At 39.0% G+C, this 20,904-nt stretch overlaps 2 protein-coding genes across 5 annotated transcripts; one reads left to right on the top strand and one right to left on the bottom strand.

Moving 5' to 3' along the window:
• The first annotated feature begins 7,347 nt into the window (after positions 1 to 7,347).
• On the top strand, positions 7,348 to 18,631 carry LOC6038232 (peptidoglycan-recognition protein LC). 4 transcript variants are annotated; one of them, XM_038262295.1, is made up of 6 exons: positions 7,349 to 7,532; positions 12,095 to 12,794; positions 16,431 to 16,586; positions 16,798 to 16,949; positions 17,530 to 17,677; positions 17,742 to 18,083. In XM_038262295.1, the coding sequence occupies exons 2-6, from the start codon at positions 12,185 to 12,187 to the stop codon at positions 17,975 to 17,977; spliced, it is 1,302 nt and encodes a 433-aa protein (XP_038118223.1). In that variant the 5' UTR covers positions 7,349 to 7,532; positions 12,095 to 12,184; the 3' UTR covers positions 17,978 to 18,083. The 4 variants fall into 4 exon arrangements, with proteins under 4 accessions (XP_038118222.1, XP_001848058.2, XP_038118223.1 ...); XM_038262293.1 differs by having other exon boundaries at positions 16,431 to 16,661; XM_038262294.1 differs by lacking the exons at positions 17,530 to 17,677; positions 17,742 to 18,083 and adding an exon at positions 18,133 to 18,631 and having other exon boundaries at positions 7,348 to 7,532.
• A 951-nt stretch (positions 18,632 to 19,582) lies between these two features.
• LOC6038233 (SOSS complex subunit B homolog) lies at positions 19,583 to 20,449 on the bottom strand. Its single transcript, XM_038262308.1, has 2 exons — positions 20,318 to 20,449; positions 19,583 to 20,251 (listed from the first exon to the last, which is right to left on the bottom strand). The coding sequence occupies exon 2, from the start codon at positions 20,236 to 20,238 to the stop codon at positions 19,621 to 19,623; it is 618 nt and encodes a 205-aa protein (XP_038118236.1). The 5' UTR covers positions 20,239 to 20,251; positions 20,318 to 20,449; the 3' UTR covers positions 19,583 to 19,620.
• Positions 20,450 to 20,904: the final 455 nt, after the last annotated feature.

Below are 20,904 nucleotides of genomic sequence, written 5' to 3'. Positions count from 1 at the left end.
TTGAAAAAATAGGTTTTTTGGTGATTTTTGGCAATTTCCATATGACAGGCTTGATTTTTCAGTCTCGTAAATATTTTTACCGGAAATATAAGCTCGTCCAATTTCCTATAAATGGCTTATATAGGCCTAGGATAACATGTCTACAAAGTTTCATTAAAATCGGAGAGGGTCGGGTACAAAAGTACCAGAAAAATTACTGATTTGAACTGGAATTGCTCTTCATCAAAAATGTAGAACACAGACTATCTCAATCGAATAGTTAAAAACAAATCCAGAATGGCCGGATACACAATTAGACAAAAACATGCATTTCAATTATTTCTTTCTTTAATTAGCAACTTGGCAAACGGAAGCAAACAAGGAAGCCCGCGCCGATTAACGTCAGAAAAAAACTCATTCAAATTAAAGTGAGGAAAATCTGGGAAAAATCTCAACCACGTGAAAAAACAAATCCGTAAAAATGTGCAACCCATAATACAGACATCAAAGCCGCAGTTCCGCCTGCGGGCATATTTATAATTAATTGCTCATTAACGCAGTATGTTGTATGTAAATAGTTTGAGCATTGTTCTGTGCGTGAAAAAAGGGATTTACTGGTTTTGCGGTTAACTTATGCAACTAGCGCTCTGGGCAGCAAAAGTAAAAACAACGAAATGCAATAAAAATTATTGCGAGAATAAGAATCACCAAGTTTCCAAAGATAAATCTACACAGTGTTAAGCTAAGTCACACATCACTTACTATGCTAATACCGATTGAAATTCAAATCACACATCTTACATCACGAATACGCACTAATTAGCGGGTGTTATTCGATTGCATGCTTTGTAAACATTAATGTTCATAAACGAATCGTATAATTGTTCCATCAATCTTGTCTAGAGGGAAGATACTACTCTTTGATATGCAAAAATCATTCGCTGAACTGTAGATTGAATCATTCAACTGGAAACTACGTGTAGGTTCTACAACGTGTACTAAAGTTGATCCTAACAGCAACATCAAACAGAAGGATAAGAAAATACATCTTCTGCAGTGAGTTGATGTTTTTTTTTTTTTTTGAATGAATCTTCATAAAAAATATTATTAAAACTATTAAGAATGGTATGACAACATGAAAAATATATTCCACAAATCTTCCAAAACGACTGACTGACAAAGGTTTCGTTTGTGAATTTTTCTTTCGTCAATTGATGACGCAATACGCGATTAGTTTCTTCTACGTCATGAAAGTTTGCTCCATAACGAAAGAGTTGTGTGATTAGTGATGTAAGAACGCTGTTTGATTTAGTATGTTGTGACGTTAAGAATGTCGGGATAAACGGTATTTAGTTGGCATTTATGTCTAGCATTTGAACAATAAAACTAAGTAGAAAAATGCTTTGGCAAATATCATAAGTTTAGAAAAAAATACATTTATTTTTAAATACCGTCACCAGAGGTGACATTCTGTCTGGGGGTGAGATTGGGTCAAACAAATTAAAGCATTTTTGTATGACCCAATCTCACCCCCCAGACCCGATGTCACCCCTGATGACGGTACTATGTTTGGCCATTTAATGTAAAAAGCCTTTACCATAATTTTCCAAAGTTTATTTGCTCAACTTCCTCTGCCACTACAAAATAACTTGCAAATATTCAAAAACGATTAAGACATTTTTGTTTCATGATTTTTTCGAGTGAATTACTACTAAATATGTTGACAACAATAAATACCTCAACTTTAACACACTTTTCTGTACCTGTGCAAAATATATCGATTTCAGTTCAGAGTAATCCTCTGAAACTTCGGTAAATGATGAATACAGTCTAGACTCGATTGTCGAAAGCTTTAAATATCCGAAGTTCGATTTTCGAATGTTTTGTATGCGACTTCGTGTAATCAAAGCATCAACAAAACAAGGGGTTTGGTTTTTTTCCTTACTTTTAACATAAGATTTGAGATCTGCAACCCAGTTTGAACAAAATTTGAGTGGTTGATTGACCGAGCCACGTAGCTTAGTGGTAACGCTTCCGCCTAGTAAGCGGTAGATCGGGGTTCAAACCCCGGCTCGGACTAACACAACTGGTGATCTTTTCCCTTCTGGATTCGATTGCTTAGTAAAGGGAAGGTAGTGTATCGTCACAAACTGGACCTTATCACGACACCTTAGGAAGGCGACCTATGGAATGTTAACATTAACCTTAACATGTTAACATTAAGTTGAGAATGAAATTGCCACTGAATCCGCTTTGTAAATGCCGGCCCCGATACTCTTCAAGGGTGTTCCCCTCAGGAACTGGGAAAGATTAACTTTTTTTTATTGCCTGATAGATCACCATTTTCTCAATACTTCATCACCGCCATCTCGGATGGTGTCATATTTAAGCTCGACAATAAAAATTAGACATCGAAAGAAACTATATTTTCGTAACTCGAAGCCTTCGGATAATCGAGTCACATTTATTGTTGTCTTCCATTCATCCAAAAAGGCAAACGCAAATTTTATTCCAAGCTTCTGTCCCCACCCCCTCCCCCTCCAAACTTTTTTCTAAAAATTAAGGGGCAAACAAAATAATGACTATTCAATTCAATTCGGTTTTATTAGTGAATAATCATGTAACAATCAGTTCATTCGCAGTACATAACAGAGTTTTGGAGTTCCTTTCAGCTGTGTGTTAAATCTCAATCCATTTTGGCACGATTATTGCTTATAAGAAAAAAATTAGAAAAAACTTACTGAAATTGCAAAGGAAAGGGGATAGAAATAGAAAAAAATTAAACTAGATCACAGTTTTTTTTATCTATTGTAGATGTGCTTAATCATTAGCTCCCCGAGGGCCAGAAATTGCTCCGCCTTGTTACGGCAGGTCCGAAACCGCGTCATCATCTCACCCGCTAGAGCAAAGAACTCCGGCAAGGTGAAGAGATCTTCTCCGGTTACTTCTTGCTGGGCCGCATCGCCGCTACCGGCAGCGACCACGCTGGCGAACGATCGCCCCCATCCAGGAGGGAACGCTGGGTTGTCCGCTGGAACCGTACGCTGTCCAGCTGCAGGAACGGTAGAGCTCGTATTCCGCTGAGAAGGGTGGGATGCTGCTGCTTTCTTCTTCCTCTTTTCCTGCTCCTCGAGGTAGGCCTTGCGCGCGACGCATCCGCGGTAATTACCGGTATGGTTGCCGTCACAGTTGGCGCACTTAATGCGCGCCTTGGTTTGCTCTGCCTTGTCCCCCAAGTCCGCCTTGCACGGCAGTGCACACTTCTCCCAGAGGTGTGTTTCACCGCACTTCACGCAGCGGGGCGGGATGGTGCAGTTCCGCGAGCCGTGGCCGAACTTCTGGCAACGGTGGCATTGTGCTACGTCCATTGAGTTTTTGGAGTAAAACCGCCAGTTTACCCAAAAACCGTCCAACGCCTTAGTCCGACGCAGGTCTTGGATTTTGACGGTGCCGCGGTCGAAGTACAACAGGTACAGAGTGTGCGTACCTGTGACTGTTGTCTTGCGCGAGAGCACTTTTATCTCCCGTGGCGTTATTCCGGCACCCGAGAGGTGTCCTTTCAGGTCGGCGATTGGGCGGTCTTGGTAGCCCTGCAGGACTACCTTAACAGCGGTCTTCTCAACTGGATCGAATGTGTAGAACTTGCTACGCTTCAGTTCTTTCACCACCAGATCAAAATTCTTTTTGGTGAAAGTAATCACTTGAACTTTCGATTTGCCAATTTTCAGACTATATTGGAGGCCTTCCAGCAACTCGTCAACATCGTCCGCCAACGTATCCAAAACAAAAATTGGAGGTGGTCGCCGTTCCTTCGGAGAATTAACTTTTTTTGTCGTACTACCTTTTTTGCGTGCACGTCCATCGTCGTCGTCGTCGTCGGTAGTGCTGCTACCGTCGATGTTGTTGTTGTAGCTTTCCTCGTCACTCAGTCTCACGAACTTGTTACTGGTGGGAATGTTGGCGGATGTTGATGCGCCACCGGTGGACAGATTGCCGGAAGTACCTGAACGGAGTCTGTTTCTTATAGGGCTGCGATCCTGGACACGGTAATTAGCGTGTAATAACTCCGGATTGAATCCATCAGCGCACACGCTCCCCTGCGCGATGGCGGACGACGCGGCGGCGTTGTTTTGTTTACCTTTTGCACTCGGCCGGTAGACGAACTTCGCGGGTTTTCGAGGCCGCACTCGAACTGCCACGGCCACGGCCGGCCTTCGGCATGCTGGTGGAGCAAACTCGCGGGTAATCACGGTCGGTTACGGCGGAAAATTCGAAATACTTTTAGAGCTCTGAGCACTTTACTGCTGCTTGCTCTGGAGGATACACGCAGAATGAAAAAAATAAAATAAATAATGACTAAAATTTACATTTTCATTGAAAATTCTTAAAAAATCGACTGTAAAATATTCAGAATACACTGCATACTGCTTGATCTTTTCACAAATTTTGTATTTTGGGACCGGACGAAAAACCTTGGTAAAAAATATTAAGAAAAATGCATTTTTTTTATTTTCCCAATTTTTGTTAGTACCATAATTGTAATGTTGTATAAAAGATTTTATTGGATACTTTTCGCCAAAAAGTTTAGAAAAAACATACTCCCCCTCTGTTGACAACGAGCAGAGCCGAAGGACAACAGCTTTAATCTAATCTAATCTAATCGAACACAAGCGCAGCCAGTCCGAAGAAAGCATCCTGGAAGAACTTGTGGTAAGATTACGCCTCAAATCCTTTCTTGTCAATATTAATGATTACAGTACATCCGAGTTACCCCGAAAATGTATAGCAAAAATTAAAGCGGCCAGGCCTACTGCGTTGCATTAACCGCAGAGACAGATTCTGTGAACGGATCACATTTCACAGAATCATCAGGGGAGGAAGGATGCGTGGACATACCGTACCAAACGCTCCGAATCAGTTGTGGTGTGGTGTGTTAGTGTAAATTTGGCAGATAAAGCCGAAGGACAACAGCTTTAAATAAAATTTGTACCAGTCTAAGTTGTCATACAAATATTAGGGGTAGTCATACTAAAATGCTATGTAAATATTTGAAATCTGTATCTTAAAAATAAATTTCTGATCAATTTGGTGTCTTCAGCAAAGTAGTAGTTAATTATTGGTAAGGACAATTCACACAAAAAGGAAGACTTACCCATAAAAACAAATTTCTCAAAAATCCCAATTTTGTTTTCCCATGTTTTTTTTGAGGTTGTTGTTTAACTTTACATTAAAAAAAAGTACGTTTTGAAAGTTCTCACAATTGAATTTTATGCTGCAAGTTGCAAAATGTTGATTATTTATCACCCGGTGCATTTTGGGAAAAATTGACTTAAGAACGCCATTTTGTGCAGCTCACATCGCCTCACCTTTTGACCTTTCACAGATCCCTAAAATTCGATTTCAATCCTGAGATATTCAATAAAAACCGAAAAAACACCGTGCATTGTTGTCACTTTTCATATGAAAGAAGTTTCAAGCTTGTCGTGCTATCTTGATACAGCATGAATATTGATGTAAGTGCGACAATTGGCCAAAGGGATTTCAGGTCAGAACGCGTTCGACACAAGTACGAGCTTGACTACCGTAAACATTTTGAATTATAACTCGGGACTGCAGCAACCAAATTCAACCAAACTTCAGGACGATGCTCAGAATAGTCAACCAAACAAAACGTGTTTGTTATTGTTAACATTGCGTGCTCTAGTTTTTGTTTATTCAAGGACGCTTTTCTCGGAACGTCAAAAAGCGACGTGCGACAAGTTAATACGACAGCGTCGATATAATGATGTTTGCAATTCCGAAAAACACTTATGAATAGGAGTTTTCTGTGAAACTTTTGTTTCCCCGCTTTAGTTTGGTGGCCGTGTGTTTGGGCAACTCTAAACCCAAAACAGTGTCGAAAACTATTTATCGCTACAAGTCCTGAAAAGATGTACTTTTCAGCACTCAAATGAGTGTTTTAATAAACTTTTCAGCATTGTTATTTTTGGATGCGATTGGTTGACCATTTCGTCACAATAGAATGACAGCGTAAGAAAGTATTTTCAAAACGGAATTGCACAAATATGTGTTTTTTTTTAATTAATAAATTTCTCGCAAATTTGCTTCAAAAACAGTATATGCTAACATATACTGCCCATAATTGAAAATTCGGCTATTATGCCAAATCAAGTATTCCGAGAAAAACGCGTTTTAGTGTTTGTCACAAAATCTCCGTCAAGGCAATTTCCCATAAGAGCAGCCAAGTATAAACACTATTTCAGTAAAATTCAAGGTCCAGAAGATGCGTTGGAACATCCTCTACCACCTGGTGCTAATATCTCGTTTTTGCCAAAAGTGGATATTAGCCGTTTTTTCAATGGTGGGCAGTATAGCACCCGAAAGAAAATAAAAAGAAAACATTTGGCAACACATTGTAAAGCAACAGTTTATCCTGCTCACGTCAGTTTAAGTTTATGTTAGGAACGAGCTGGATGGACTTTTATCATTGGTACATTGTTTTGTGTTTGAAATGAAGTTTTTTGATAATTTGTTTTTAGTCGAATTGAAGGTTTACTTCAAGTCTTGACTTTTTTTTGATAAGGTCCTATAAACAAATGTAAACATTGAGTGTATCCCGCTTACTCCGATGGACTTTGACATAAGGTGTGAAAGGGATACACTCAATGTTTACATTTGTTTATAGGACCTTATCAAAAAAAAGTCAAGAAGTTTACTTATGGTAAAATTTTGTCGGAGACTGATCTTCTTCTTCTATATATATAAAAAATTTCGACGGTTTTGTTCGAACGCGAATCAGTTCAATACGGAGCGTCGGATCGAGGTGCTTTTTGTTGCGTTGGGTTCGTATAAGCCCAAGGAAGGTTCTTACGCCAAGAAGTGACAAATTTGGCCACTCTGGAACCGATTCCGGAAAATCTGCTGATTGCATGGGAAAAGTTACGTAAAATCAAATTTAGATCACAGGAGGCTGAATAAGCAAACAAGCTTAAAACGTAAAGAAACGAAAAAAAAGACGAGACGAAGTTTGTCGGGTTTAGCTAGTTTTGCATAAAAGTTCAAGCATAAACATTATGACGGGTTCAGCGGTGTTTAATGGTAATGCAACGCATTGCAAAATGAATATTGATTCAGCTCATCTACTCTTCTGCTTCTTCATAAATGAGGATGTTAGCTTGACACAAGTATTGTCAGCATTTCGCTGTTCATATGATACGGGCTGCAAAAATTTCTCGTCAATCAAGCAAGTAAAACTTTACAACCAAGGGTTAGCAGCAGAGAGAGAGAGTTCCACTCCAGCACCAACCACTACGTGACTGGAACTGGTATTCATACCAAATTCGCGACATCAACGACGCGGTCCCGCGTAGCCTGCTCGTCGGATAGTCGCAGACGAATCGCGCAACCGATCGGATCGTTTTCGTATACTCTTCCGCCGCGCGTTCGGGTCATCAAGTCGCTTCATTACCATAGGACTCGTTCAGCGGGACACACAAAGGAAACGGCTAATTGTGCGCTTATCCAGTTTGAAGCAGTTCAATCAGTTGACAGAGGTGATCATCGGGGTTCAACTTTCGAAGTGTAGAAGTGAGGGAAGAAATGTTTTCTTGGAAATATGCAGTCCAAACAAGAAAATGATAAGCTCAGCCGCCGTGTGTCTCTCTTGCTTCATTGATAGTGACTTGAAGTGAAAGGGAATGTCGTTACGGTGTTTACTGCATGCGGTGATGGAAGTGAATTTTATCTAAACAGAACAACATCACAAGCCGCTGAACAACCGGAAGCCTAAATGGAACGAACATCGTCATTTTATTATCAAGGAGTACTGTTTTGATGCTCGCTGTCCAAGTGAACGAAAACACAGCTTCAAGACTCCGGATTGGGAACGTGGTCGAAGATCATCGTCACGACGACCTTCAACCACTTTGCGATTCAGTTCGCGATCGACACGCACACAAACGAACCACTAATCGCTGTTTTCTTCCACGAGAGGAACCTACATTGATAAACTTTGAGAGAGGCTTATGGTGGAGTCATCGAATCTTCACAAGTGGTGCACTTGACGATTTGCCCGCCAACTAGTGTCGATAACACTTATTCAGCACAAATGTGTTACCAAGTCTGTCAAATCACTGCGTTTTTTTCCAGAGTGATTTGTGGAAATTTGCGATAAAAGCAAGCAAGCAATATTCTCTGATGATCTCCGAGTGTTCCTCAACTTGGAGAAAAGAATTTGAAAATGTATTGCCATTAGATGTTTGAATTATTACAAAACAATTTATAAACCTATGAAGTCACAAACAGGTTAATCATCTCTTTCCTATGGTATGAAAAAAGTTCATTACGGTAAAACGAACAATTTATCAAATACCATCACAACCACAATGCAAATGAGTATCTCTCTACAAATATAGAATAATCCATCGCGGCAAATCCAGCCACTTTTTCTCGTGTCTGCCCGTATGGACGGCGATCACTTGTCATCCGCGTGTATTGTTTGCAAAATCAACATGGGAATGTGTATTTTCACAAAAACACACATCAACCAGACAAGCTCATTCACACCAGCCCAACCAGCATTGCCGCGGTTTGTGTCGTTGAGTTTTAATTGTATTAAACCTACACAGGCCAGCAGGTCGGCTAAATGGCGTCACCGATCGATCCTGGCGAAGATTGGATTTTGGAATTTCCCGCCGCAACAAGTGTGTTGCGTCGTCGATGGGCGTCGTAATGTAACTACTTTGAGACGATCGTATGGGCACGTTTGTCATAGCATACAGCTGATTGATTATTGGGTGGATCCCACGGGATGAGTACTGGAAGTTATTTTTTTTTTCCTTGTAGGAAATAAAAACAATCAGCGTTTTTGCACAAAAATAAAAGGAAACTTCCAAGTATATTTTAATTGTTAGGTGTGTTTTAGCCTTGTGAAACCTAAAAAATCTCATGACTCGTGGTCATGTCCCTTATTAGACTACTATTGCTAATACCACTTAGCTAATTTCATAATTTTGGCTCAAACTAACCATGGAAACCTCTCCTCCTAAACCTTTGAAGTTTGTATGGGAAAAATCATCAATTTTGATTGAAGAAGATCAACAGTTTAAATGTTTACCTGCGGAGGCCGAAATAGTTTGTTGTTTCTGCCATTGTAGAATCTACATTAAATTTTATATTTTTGGACACTTGCAATTCCGAGACAATGCGGTAACTATTTAACAGAACCCGCAGTGTTAAAAGATAGCTGGAAAGAGGCGAGGTATTCGTTTGCACTTCGAATTTTGAATTTTTGTTTAGATTTAGCAAAATCTTTCAAACTCTCAAAAGCGAAAAACCATGCTCCATACAAAAAGTTAAAATTAACAAAAAAATAAAATTGGAAACCTTTATTTGAATGAAAATGCATAAATAAACGTAATATTATGAATTCTGCATAATTTCCAATCGATTTTACTGGCCAATGAAAAGCTTAAATTGCCAGTTAGGAGGCAAACACAATTATTCAATGTAATAATAGATGAAGAATCGGTTGATAAACAGAGCCACGGTGCTCAAAATACCGTATTATGATAAAAAATATGCAATCCGAGATTTTGGGGTCTATCGATTCCTTACACCATAGGGCACCTCTGTGCAAAAAATAAAAAGCACATTCGCTGATGTAGTTTTTGAAATACAGCCCTTTTAAGATGTTACATCCGATTTTCAATAAGAAAACCAAAACAATCTATACAATTTCAGCATTTCAAAGAATATGCAATTCGAAATAATGATGTTTTTTGCTTCATTCAGTCATTTTAAAATGTTATTTCCGACTTTTTCAAAGAAAATCTATAAAATCAATACAATTTCAGCACTTTAAAGAATACGCATTTCGAGATAATGATGACGTTGGCTTCATTTGACTGTCAAGTATCTCTGGGCTAAGTTTTAGAAAGTTTCGTGATGTAGTTCTCGAGATACAGCCATTTTAAAATGTTATTTCCGACTTTTTCTAAGAAAATTTATAAAAAAAAAACAATACAACTTCAGCACTTTAAAGAATATGCATTTCGAGATAATGATGAATTTTACTTCATATAACTGTCAAGTATCTCTGGGCAAAGTTAGTAGTTTTCGAGATACAGCCATTTTATAATGTTATTTCCAACTTTTTCGAAGAAAATCAATACATCGAATTCAATGACAAGTTTATTTGTTCAGAGCCGATAGTTTACAGTCGGAAATAACATTTTAAAATGGCTGTTCCGCATATACTCAACAGTCATAAGAAGCAAATGGCATAATTATCTCGAATTGCATATTCTTTAAAGTGCTGAAATTGTATTGATTTTATAGATTTTCTTTGAAAAAGTCGGAAATAACATTTTAAAATGACTGAATGAAGCAAAAAACATCATTATTTCGAATTGCATATTCTTTGAAATGCTGAAATTGTATAGATTGTTTTGGTTTTCTTATTGAAAATCGGATGTAACATCTTAAAAGGGCTGTATTTCAAAAACTACATCAGCGAATGTGCTTTTTATTTTTTGCACAGAGGTGCCCTATGGTGTAAGGAATCGATAGACCCCAAAATCTCGGATTGCATATTTTTTATCATAATACGGTATTTTGAGCACCGTGGCTCTGTTTATCAATCGATTCTTCATCTATTATTACATTGAATAATTGTGTTTGCCTCCTAACTGGCAATTTAAGCTTTTCATTGGCCAGTAAAATCGATTGGAAATTATGCAGAATTCATAATATTACGTTTATTTATGCATTTTTTTTTTTTGAAAAAGTCGGAAATATCATTTTAAAATGGTTGTATCTCGAGAACTACATCAGCAAACTTTCCGAAATTTTCCCAGAGATACTTGACAGTTATATGAAGCAAAAAACATCATTATTTCGAATTACATATTCTTTGAAATGCTAAAATTGTATAGATTGTTTTGGTTTTCTTATTGAAAATCGGATGTAACATCTTGCTTTTTTTCATAATATCGGTATTTTGAGAGCGGGTTCTAATTACTGCACGGCAAAAAGTAAATTGTCGAAATCGTGAATTATGTTCATGAATTTGAGTACCACGAAGGAATATATTCACGTTTATAGTGCAAATGCACCATACTCATGAATAAATTCCTTCGTGGCTCTCAAATTCACAAACACAATTCACGATTACGGTTACGATTACGATTACGATTATTTTATGTGTGGATCCAAATTGGCTAACTGTAATAACTGACAGCTAAATTTAGACGTTTTAGTGCTTTTGATTCCTTTGATTTTGCTACTGTAATTATTTAATTTAAAAAAATACCACAAACAAATCATGAAGCTTTTAATTTCCTTCAAAAAATAATAACCTTGAACAGGCGGCAAATTTAAATAGAAACTTGCATTAAAAATGTATCCTGAAATATTCTTTAGGAACACACTTTTAAACTGATTCTCAGTGAAAACGTATTTATATAAACATCTCAAAAAAGCTCACAGCTTTGTTTAAAGGTTACAGCATTACGACATGACCCTGATAAGTTATGATCACAGTGTTTTAAAACAAAACTTGAGCAATAAAATCGATATGTCTGATTGTTGGCACTTTGAACGAGAGATACTCAATTTCCATTGAAATTTTGAAGTTCATCCCCAAAAAAAAAAAACATTTTTGTATGGAGCGTAGACAATCGCCATACCATCCCCCCCCCCCCCCCCCCCCTAAAGTGTCCACGTGGGTTATGGATAGTCCCTAAGAACAAGCAAAGTTTCAGGAAAAAATGTAAGAATCTCAAAAATAATTTTGTGTTACTTTTTTGCACGTTTCTGGTCATTTGCTGACAATCAGGCGAATAAAAAAAATGGACGAAGTTGTATTTTAATCAGCTAAAAAATATTTTTGCCTAATATCCAGAAATTCCTTCTTCCACATCGAGTAAATTGTTGCAGCTAATTGCAGATGTTTTCCAATCTAATGATGTAACTTGGCACTGATAATTTAATCAAGCCCCACTATCAAAACACGCGAGCAAACTGCATTGAAGCCCCCTCACACTCCACACACAATAAGCACATGCAAACAGTCGGGTAGTGCCGCCAGATAACATTGAGTTTAAACTATTTTCAGCCGGGCGTTATCGAGTGTGTAGCACAGCTTAACTTGGCGAGCTCCAAATGGCACCCAACGCCATGTGAGAACGAGGATGCCAGAATTGCGATGGCCAAAGCGAAAAGTCAACTCATAGCCAATCCCTCCCCTCCTTTGACGCCCAACGGCACTGCAACGGGTGCTGAATCCGGCCCGTCCACGTCCACCGGAGGTCCGCACTCCACTACCGGGATCCGTCCGGACCTGGACAAGGCCGACAACACCAGCAGCCACAACATTTCGATCTCCTCAATCACCGAAGACGAAGATGGCAACCCGGTCAGTGGCCACGGCGACGATGGCGACGGTTCGAGTGCCTTCGATTCGAGCAGTGACAGCGACAGCGACCTGTGCGACAACGAGCAGATTAAGAAGGCCATCGAACGCATTCCGAACTCGCTGCAGCCCGGCAGTCAGATGGTGCGGCTTCCGGCGGCCGGACCGGAAACGTCAGTGGTGACGGCAACGGCCCTCCCGGAGCGGCCCAACATCGGCAGCATCGCGGTACAAAACTCGTCCGACATCACGTTCGGCAACAAGACCTACATCAAGGGCCAGGTCGTGATCAAGAACATCTACCACGACCGGAAGGCCACCAACGGGGTTGGCGGTGGAGTGGTCAACGAAGGGTACCGGGAAACGGACGGAGAGGCGGGACTTCCGAGCCAGAAGAAGAAAGGTAAGGGCACTATTTGCAGCGGGAAAAACAGGGATTTCGAAGTGAAAAGTTTTAAAAAGCCGATAGAAGCTTCAATTTTCGATTCAATAATTTTGAGTTTCCGATGCTCAGTGAAAAAACTTATTGTAAGAATTTTATGCGAGAAGATTATAGCATTTTTCAACGAAGCTATGTCACTTATCATAAGGTGGTTAAAAGTCAGGAAATCAAATCTAGTCCAGTTGTCGAAATTTGAGGAACATTCCACGGCTGGCACCCTTTTAGATTTTGCCAAAGCTTTAAACAGAATTTGGCACAATTATGTTCTTTCTAAAATTTACAAATCAAGCCGACAGTCTGCTCCAATGACTCAGGATAAGCTTTTCAAAAGTCTTCTGATTGTAAGTGGTAACTTCCAAACAATCTTAAATATACTCGAAAGCAACTTGAAGAAACCAAATCTTAATCTAGCCACGAAAAACGGCAAGCTAATAAACTTGGAAGACGCGGTCAAATACGTTGGGCTAATTTTAGAGAAAAATCCAGCCCTTAAAGAGCACATTGGCAAGATACAAACAGAGTTCAATAAATATATCGTAAATTTGCCATATTTAACGAAACTGATCAGCGAGAACAGAAGAATGAAGCCATTTTAATTTTGTAAATAGATTTTTTGCCAAAAGAGTTACTGAACTCTATGTACAAATTATTTTAAATAAGGCAATGCGATAATTTTTAAAACCTACATTGCAAAAAGATTTAGAAATAAACATTAAAAATCAATGAAAGAATTATGTAAATGAAGTTATGATAAACATATCAGTATTTCATAATGGTGCAGGTATCCAAATGAACAAAAACCGAAACGCCCTAACATTGAAGTCTAAGGGCTTTTGTTAATTTGATTTGGTTAACCGCGGTGGATTTTCTTGAAATAATTCGAACTGTCAAAAATCCACCAAAACATCTACCACATTGATCACACAAAAAACTGTGGTAGAAAAGTATCCACCGGTAGATCCTTTGTTGGATTTTTGACAGTTCGAATTATTTCAAGAAAATCCACCGCGGTTAACCAAATCAAATTAACAAAAGCCCTCTAGTTTAAGAAACACCCACAAAATCAGTGCCAAAGACAAGAAGTTTATAAGATTTGTATAGTAACTTATTTGTTGATTTTATGTTGTTATTTGTATAAGCTCATGGTATTTTATTCGATTTTCTGGAAATCAGAAATGTATTATTATTTCAATCGGAAACTTTTTATAAAGAAAAATAATAACTTTTTGAAACATTATTAGTGTTTTCTGTTCGAAAAAATATATAGTTTTTCTACCAATACTGTCAATTATGAAAAGAGGATAACTGAGTTGCACTTGGGAGAATTCTTTTTTAACCATTTTTATTCCGCATTTTTCTAGAACAAAAACGATATGCTCTGAAATTTTTCAAACAAGATTACAGGAAACAATAGGTTTTTATTTTGTTAAAAAGATGAACTGTTGAGCACTTTTTTAAATTCATAAAATTATTGTGACTTTTTGTCGACTAAACCATTTTTTTTCTTAATTTAAGTTGCAGAATTTTTCAGAAGGTATTTCAAAACTAAGCTGGGTTCTCAGACTATAACTTTTTTTATATAAAATAGTCTTGTAAAAAAAAGTTGCAGAAAAAAAAATGTGTTTGAATGTTTTCAAAGCAATTTAGAGTGGATAGGCCTTAAAAAGTTGTTTTACAAAAATAAAAATAAACGTTTTTGTTTTTACAAGAAATAAGTTCTGCTTATATTGAATATATTTTAACATTTGAATTGCTAGAAAATATTTTAAGAAAAATGTTGTCAACCAAATAATACCAGTATTGCTGCCAAAACTTGATTTTTTAAGTATTTATTTTTTTATGCCTCAACTATGTTTGAAGTCGTCTTTTTTATATAATTCAAATCAAAACGTGGCAAATTCATCTAATTTGAGATAATGACAACCACTAGCTCGAAGGAACTGAACACTGAAAATCGAAGGAAAATTCAAATTTTCATAATATTTAATGGTGATCCGTAATTCGACGTTTGTTTGTCGCTTTTTGACGTTCCGAGAAAAACGTGTTTTATGTTTGACCTTGAATAAACAAAATTTAGAACACGCAATGTAAACAATAACAAACACGTTTTGTTGTGCTGACCGTTCTTTGCATTGTTCTGAAGTTTGGTTGAATTTGGCCTCATAATCCCGACTTATAACTAAAAATGTCTACAGTAGTCGACAAGTACGTGTGTCAAACTGCTTCTGACTAAATTCCCTTTGACCAGTTGTCCGACTTAGAGCTATTTGCAGGGTGTGTCAAAATAACACGACCTGGTAAAAACTTCTTGATATGAAGAGTGACAATAATGTAATGAGTTATCTTGAATTTTGAGGATCTGTAAAGGATAAAATGTGATGCTTTGAGAGCTGCGCAAAATGGCGTTCTTAACTCAGTTTTGCCGAAAATGCACGTGTGACAAGATAGTACGATCACAACGAATCAACAACAACAAAAATAACTTGGATAATGTGACATCCCTGTCATGCAATTTACTGAGCGGATTCGTTAATTCGAATTTCGCTACTTCGAATGTCCGCCAATTCGAATGCTCGCTAATTCGAACGTATTCGAATTAAAAAGCACTCAACTGCCAAAACCAGTTGTCAAACTGATGTTGACGTTTCAACACCATCGAGTTATTTACGTTCGCCTGTATTGCGTCTACGTACACAAAAATAGTGAGGTTAAGTTTTGCCCGGCCAGCAAAATCAAATGGTGCGCTAGTTTGCGTACGCGAAACGTCATAAAGCTCTATTGTTCGACAATTTCCAAACACGTGTCTCCGCTCTGTTTTAAGATTCACATACCTTATTATTATGAGACCCCAAGCCTAATAATATTTTTTTCTTTATAATTTTTATTACACTTTGGATAACTTCGGACTTCGGATAATCGAATCTTCGGACAATCGAATCACAAAAAAAAAGTTTTTACGTTGTCTTGTTTGAGATTATTAAGCTTTAATATGACCCCAAACATGCTCTAAAGTGATTTTTAATTTTTAAATCCAAGATGGCGGCCAAAATGGCGGGGTTGAAATACCGAAAAAGTGTATTTGATATGCTAAAAGGCAATCAACAACTCAAATTTGACTAAAATGAGATCACAGAACTGAAATTAAATTTTTAAATCATAAAATAAATAAAATAAGAATTGTTTTCTTTTTTTTTTGCATGATTCGATTATTCTAAGTCCCATACAAACCTTCGGATAATCGATCTTAGGATAATCGAAACTTCGGATAATCGAAGCTTCGGATAAACGAGTTTGGACTGTACTTTGTGAGAATAAGGTGCTATTTTGTCCACACTGAACAGTGAACATTCACATCCGAAATTTGATTTTTTGAGTAATCAAAAGGCAAAAATCTTATGAACCTTTCAAAAGTGTCCTATTAAACAATCTTCTTACTATTTCTATTGTTCTATCCACTATAATAAAAATGTAACAAAAGCAATTATTGTAAGAAGACACCCCAAAAACAATGTAAAAGAAAACAACAACAAAAAGTCTAATAAAACAAGTTTTTACGAAAAAAAAAAAACTCAAAAATCGCTTTTCAATTCCTTCCAGATCTATCATCACAGCCCGCCCAACTGCCGCTCTCGTGGCGATCTAGTCTCAAGTCGATCATCCGGGATAAGCCACTGCTGAGCGCGATAGTGCTGGTGGCTCTTATGTTTATCGTTGTTACCATCGCCACCGTGGTGTACGTGACAACGTCCGCAGGTAAACCTAGATTAAGGCCCCACTACGGCGACGGCGACGACGACCGGGCGTACGTGCCTCCGGATACGGGCATAGGTATACCTTACTAAGTTGTTGATCTTTTTGATCGGGGCCCTTTTTGAACCCTTTCGTGGACAAAATTTGTAGTTGAAATTACTTGAATATTTGCTAAATCAAGAAAAAACAACGCTAAATCTCACGCCGTTTCCAGAGGATGACTTCCTGCCGGATGCTAAGCCGCTGCGGATCGTAACCCGAAACGAGTGGCTTGCGCAGCCTCCCCGGGAAAAGCTTGACGATCTGGTGCTTCCGGTGCACAAGGTTATCATCGCCCACACGGCTACCGAGGAATGCAGCACTCAGGTAAGGACTTTGACTCCATTAGGGGTACTTCAGGGCTAGTCAAGTGCGTAATACAGTTGATAAGGGATTTGGTGTACAGTTATTTATACTTGTGTAAATAATGTTTTCAGTGTATTTCGCTATCCAAATGTGTGTTTCAATTGTGTTTCGGTTTAGACAATGAAGAAAAAGGGGGGGGGGGACCTTAAAAACATCGTTTTAAGGGAATCATCAACTTAAATAATTATAATATAAACTAATAAAACTAACTAACCTAACCAAAACTCACAATAATTCGACTTCGACAAAATATATAAATACAGTATTTGTTCGGTAGCTTGTCTAATTGGATTGGAAGTTAAAGATAGGTCGAGAACCCGTCTGGGTTTTGTTCTATGTTTAGGCGGGGCCTGGCAATGCCCAATGACCTCGGAATTTAACCGGCACGATCTCTACAATTCTGCAGACCCCGACTCCATTTACTGCTCCTCCTTCTCGAAATTTTTCGACTATGAATCCGATCCCAAAATGAAAACAAACGGATTCAAACAAAATATGCAAGAATGGTCTCAAAACCGACGTTTGTACTCCCTTTTTCCAGAGTGCTTGCACCTACCGGGTCCGATTTATCCAGGACCACCACATCGGTGCGGAAAACTACGGCGACATTGGCTACAACTTCCTGATCGGAGGCGATGGCAATGTTTACGAGGGTCGCGGTTGGCTCAAAGTGGGAGCGTTCCTAAGAGGTACCTACTTTAATAAATCAAGTTTTTTGATTCTAAGCAGCATCTTAATTTAATCTAATCGTAGGCCAAAATTCCAAAAGTGAGGGCATCGCCTTCATCGGAGATTACCGCCACATAAAGCCATCGAAAGCTCAGATGGACATGCTGGACGCCCTACTGGCGAACGGAACCAAGAGTGGCTATCTGACGCCGAAGTTCCGACTGCACGGTGCTTGCCAGCTGCAGGCAACCGACAGTCCGGGGACATTACTGTACACAGAGCTGAAAAAGCATCCCCACTGGAGCGATGAGCTTGATTGAGAGTGATTGGAAAATTGTGATGATTTGTAAATTTACACAACGTTTTAAAAAAGACTGAGCCGAAAGTTGACTAAAACACGTTGAAACTACATTTGGATAGCGAGTACTTGTAATTTATTTGAATTTCGCTGAAAGAAAGCCTTGCCTTTTTGCAGTCACAGTGCGTTGCCATGACGAGTCGCATCCAGGGATTCCACATGGCTCCTGATTCGAAGAACTTCTCCGACATTGGGTACAACTTCCTGGTCGGTGCCGACGGGAACGCCTACGAGGGTCGCGGCTGGGACAAACAGGGTGCCCACACGAAGGGGTTCAACAAGGGCAGCATCTGCATCGCGTTTATCGGGACGTTCACCGACGTGGAAGCGCCGCTGACCCAACTCAGTGCCGCGCGCCAGCTGATGGCGCTGGGCGTCGAGCTGGGAAAGCTTCACGAGCATTACCGGCTGTACGGGCACCGGCAGCTGGCACCGTTCGAGAGCCCCGGCCGCAAGCTGTACGAAGTGATCAAAACGTGGCCGCACTGGTCCAGCGAACTTGGTCCCTCCCACTGGGAAGATGCGGTCCAAGTGGCCGTGAATGGTTCGGCGAATGGGTGAAGACTTCGAATAGATAAATAGCAACAGAGTGTACTCCGGTAATTGTCGAATATGCGAATCAAACCAAGCTCAAATATGTGAATGCGAATGTTAGGTTTAAGTTACTGTGATTTTAAAAAGAATAAATTTTTGGTTTATTTGAAAAAGTGTCTCAATGCTTGTTTTTTCTATATATGTTATAGTATTAATGGTGAAATGTTTTAACGTGGCTAATAAACTAACAAATAACAAATCTCAAAAAAATCTTCAATTTTTTTCAACTGCACTATTCTTTTTATGTTGTAATTTGTACGATACAATTAAAATGTTCTCAAAATCATTATCCATTAGGAATCTCTAATGAAACTGTTCATGATTTCATGAATCATTTCACGAAATCATGAAATAATATTCATGAATACTTGAATTCTGTTCATCTATCATAAGTTTTATACGCATGATTTCATAAAATTTAATCACAAATATTGTCAATCTATCAAAAAAAAAGTATCCAGGTTTTTAAGCGAAGTTGGCGTTCGAATGGTGAACATCCGAAATGTCAAAATCGCGCAGTAGCACCAACATTAGAAAACAAATGTGGCTGTCATGCTATGGCACACTTTTTCCGGAATATTGGTACCACTGCGTAATTTTGACATTTCGGACGTTCACCATTCGAACGCCATTTTCGCTTAAACACCTGGATATACTGCATATTATGTTTCAAGAACATTTATAGATTGCAATGGACTCTCTCGTTGTCGATATTGAAGGGATCGTCGAGAGCGGGAGGTATCAAATTATAGAACGAAAAATCAAAGCATGCTTTCTGCAGGGACTGAAAAATTTATTAGCAGCTGGAGCAATATTGATATCGAGAAGATCGACAGCCAGAGAGTCGACTGTATACAAAAATGTTCAAGCAGAATTCAAGTTCTAGTTTCAAGGAATGTCCATTTTAGGAAAAAAAAAAATCAAGCCAATGCGCATCATTCATTTTCAATTTTATTTATTTTGATCTTACACAACTATTTTTAAAAAAACGCCAATTCAACCCCCTTCCAATTATCTCCGATCATTCTTCGCCGCCGCCCCTTTCGACTGGCCACTGCGTCCCGTCCGTGGTGCGTTCTTGGGGGAAGATTTGCTCTGATCGCCACCGCCACCACCACCACCAGCATTCGCAAACCGGCCACCGCCCTGGCTAACCTTCGCCCCCACTCCACCCGGCTGGTTCCCACCGGCACCATCTCCGCCGGCCTGCTGCCGACCCGCTCCCCCTTTCCCACCCGGCGTGGCTCCGTTCCCGTGGGCTCCCCCGGCCGATGCCGCCACCGCCGTTAGGTTCGGGTTCGGTTCGCTCATGTTGACCATTTCGTTGAACGTGAAGCAAAAGTCGCCCAGCCGCTGGATTTCTCCGTTCTTGCCCGAGTACAGGGTCAAACATTGGCGCCACACGGCCACGTAGCCCTTGGTTAGCCGGACGATGTCGCCGGGCATTAGCAGCTTGCCGGGTTCGTCCCAAACTGAGACGTTGACGGCGGCGCTTTGGTCTGCCACCTTGAACGTGCGGACCTCGCGGTTCTCCTTGGTCAGCGTGACCGGTCCTACCTCCAGGACTATGAATATTACGTTTACATTTTTAAGTCCCGGGTACAGATCTTTGATGGCGACGATTTCCATTTGATGTTAGGTGCTGTTTTTGAATGATAAAAAGGGTTACAGCATGAGTCTCATGAATTCCTGGAACTATTGTACTTACGTGTAAGACCAATTACCATAAACACCAAATATAATTAAAACCAACGACAATTTTCAGTTAAAAATGTTATAGTTGCATGAACGACCGGCCAAAATTGGACAATGTTTGGTATTTTGTTATTGTTGTTGATTTGCAGTGACAAAATCTCAAGTGAAGTTAGCCCTCACGAATTGAATAAAATTTTGTCGTTTTAATTCTAATCCTATAAACTTTAAAAAAAAATGTTAGTTATAAATATTAAGCAAAACAATAAATGTACATGTTACCAAAGATATAAAAAAACTAAACCATTAAAAAGCTTCAAACTTTTAGAAGATAAATAATTATGATTGCTTAACGCACCCTTTTCAAGGTTGCCAACATAACGGACCAACAACAGTATTGTGCGACAAGTTAGCTCGCAGTTAGTTACGAATGGAAGACAGCCGGAATAAATCCGTAAAAAGTGATTTTCTTAGGAACTAAACAATACAAGTACTTACAACTTTTTGTTTATCGGTACGTAGCACTATATAACTTAACACAATCAAAACAATTTCACAGTAATCAGTAAATGATTAGTAAAAGTGTTTTTCCTTATCACGAAA

The sequence above is a fragment of the Culex quinquefasciatus genome, chromosome 3 (assembly GCF_015732765.1).
Source record: "Culex quinquefasciatus strain JHB chromosome 3, VPISU_Cqui_1.0_pri_paternal, whole genome shotgun sequence".
NCBI classification, from domain to species: Eukaryota; Metazoa; Arthropoda; class Insecta; order Diptera; family Culicidae; genus Culex; species Culex quinquefasciatus.
The sequence above is the reverse complement of the archived record's forward strand: the minus strand, read 5'-3'. Positions and strand labels throughout refer to the sequence as shown.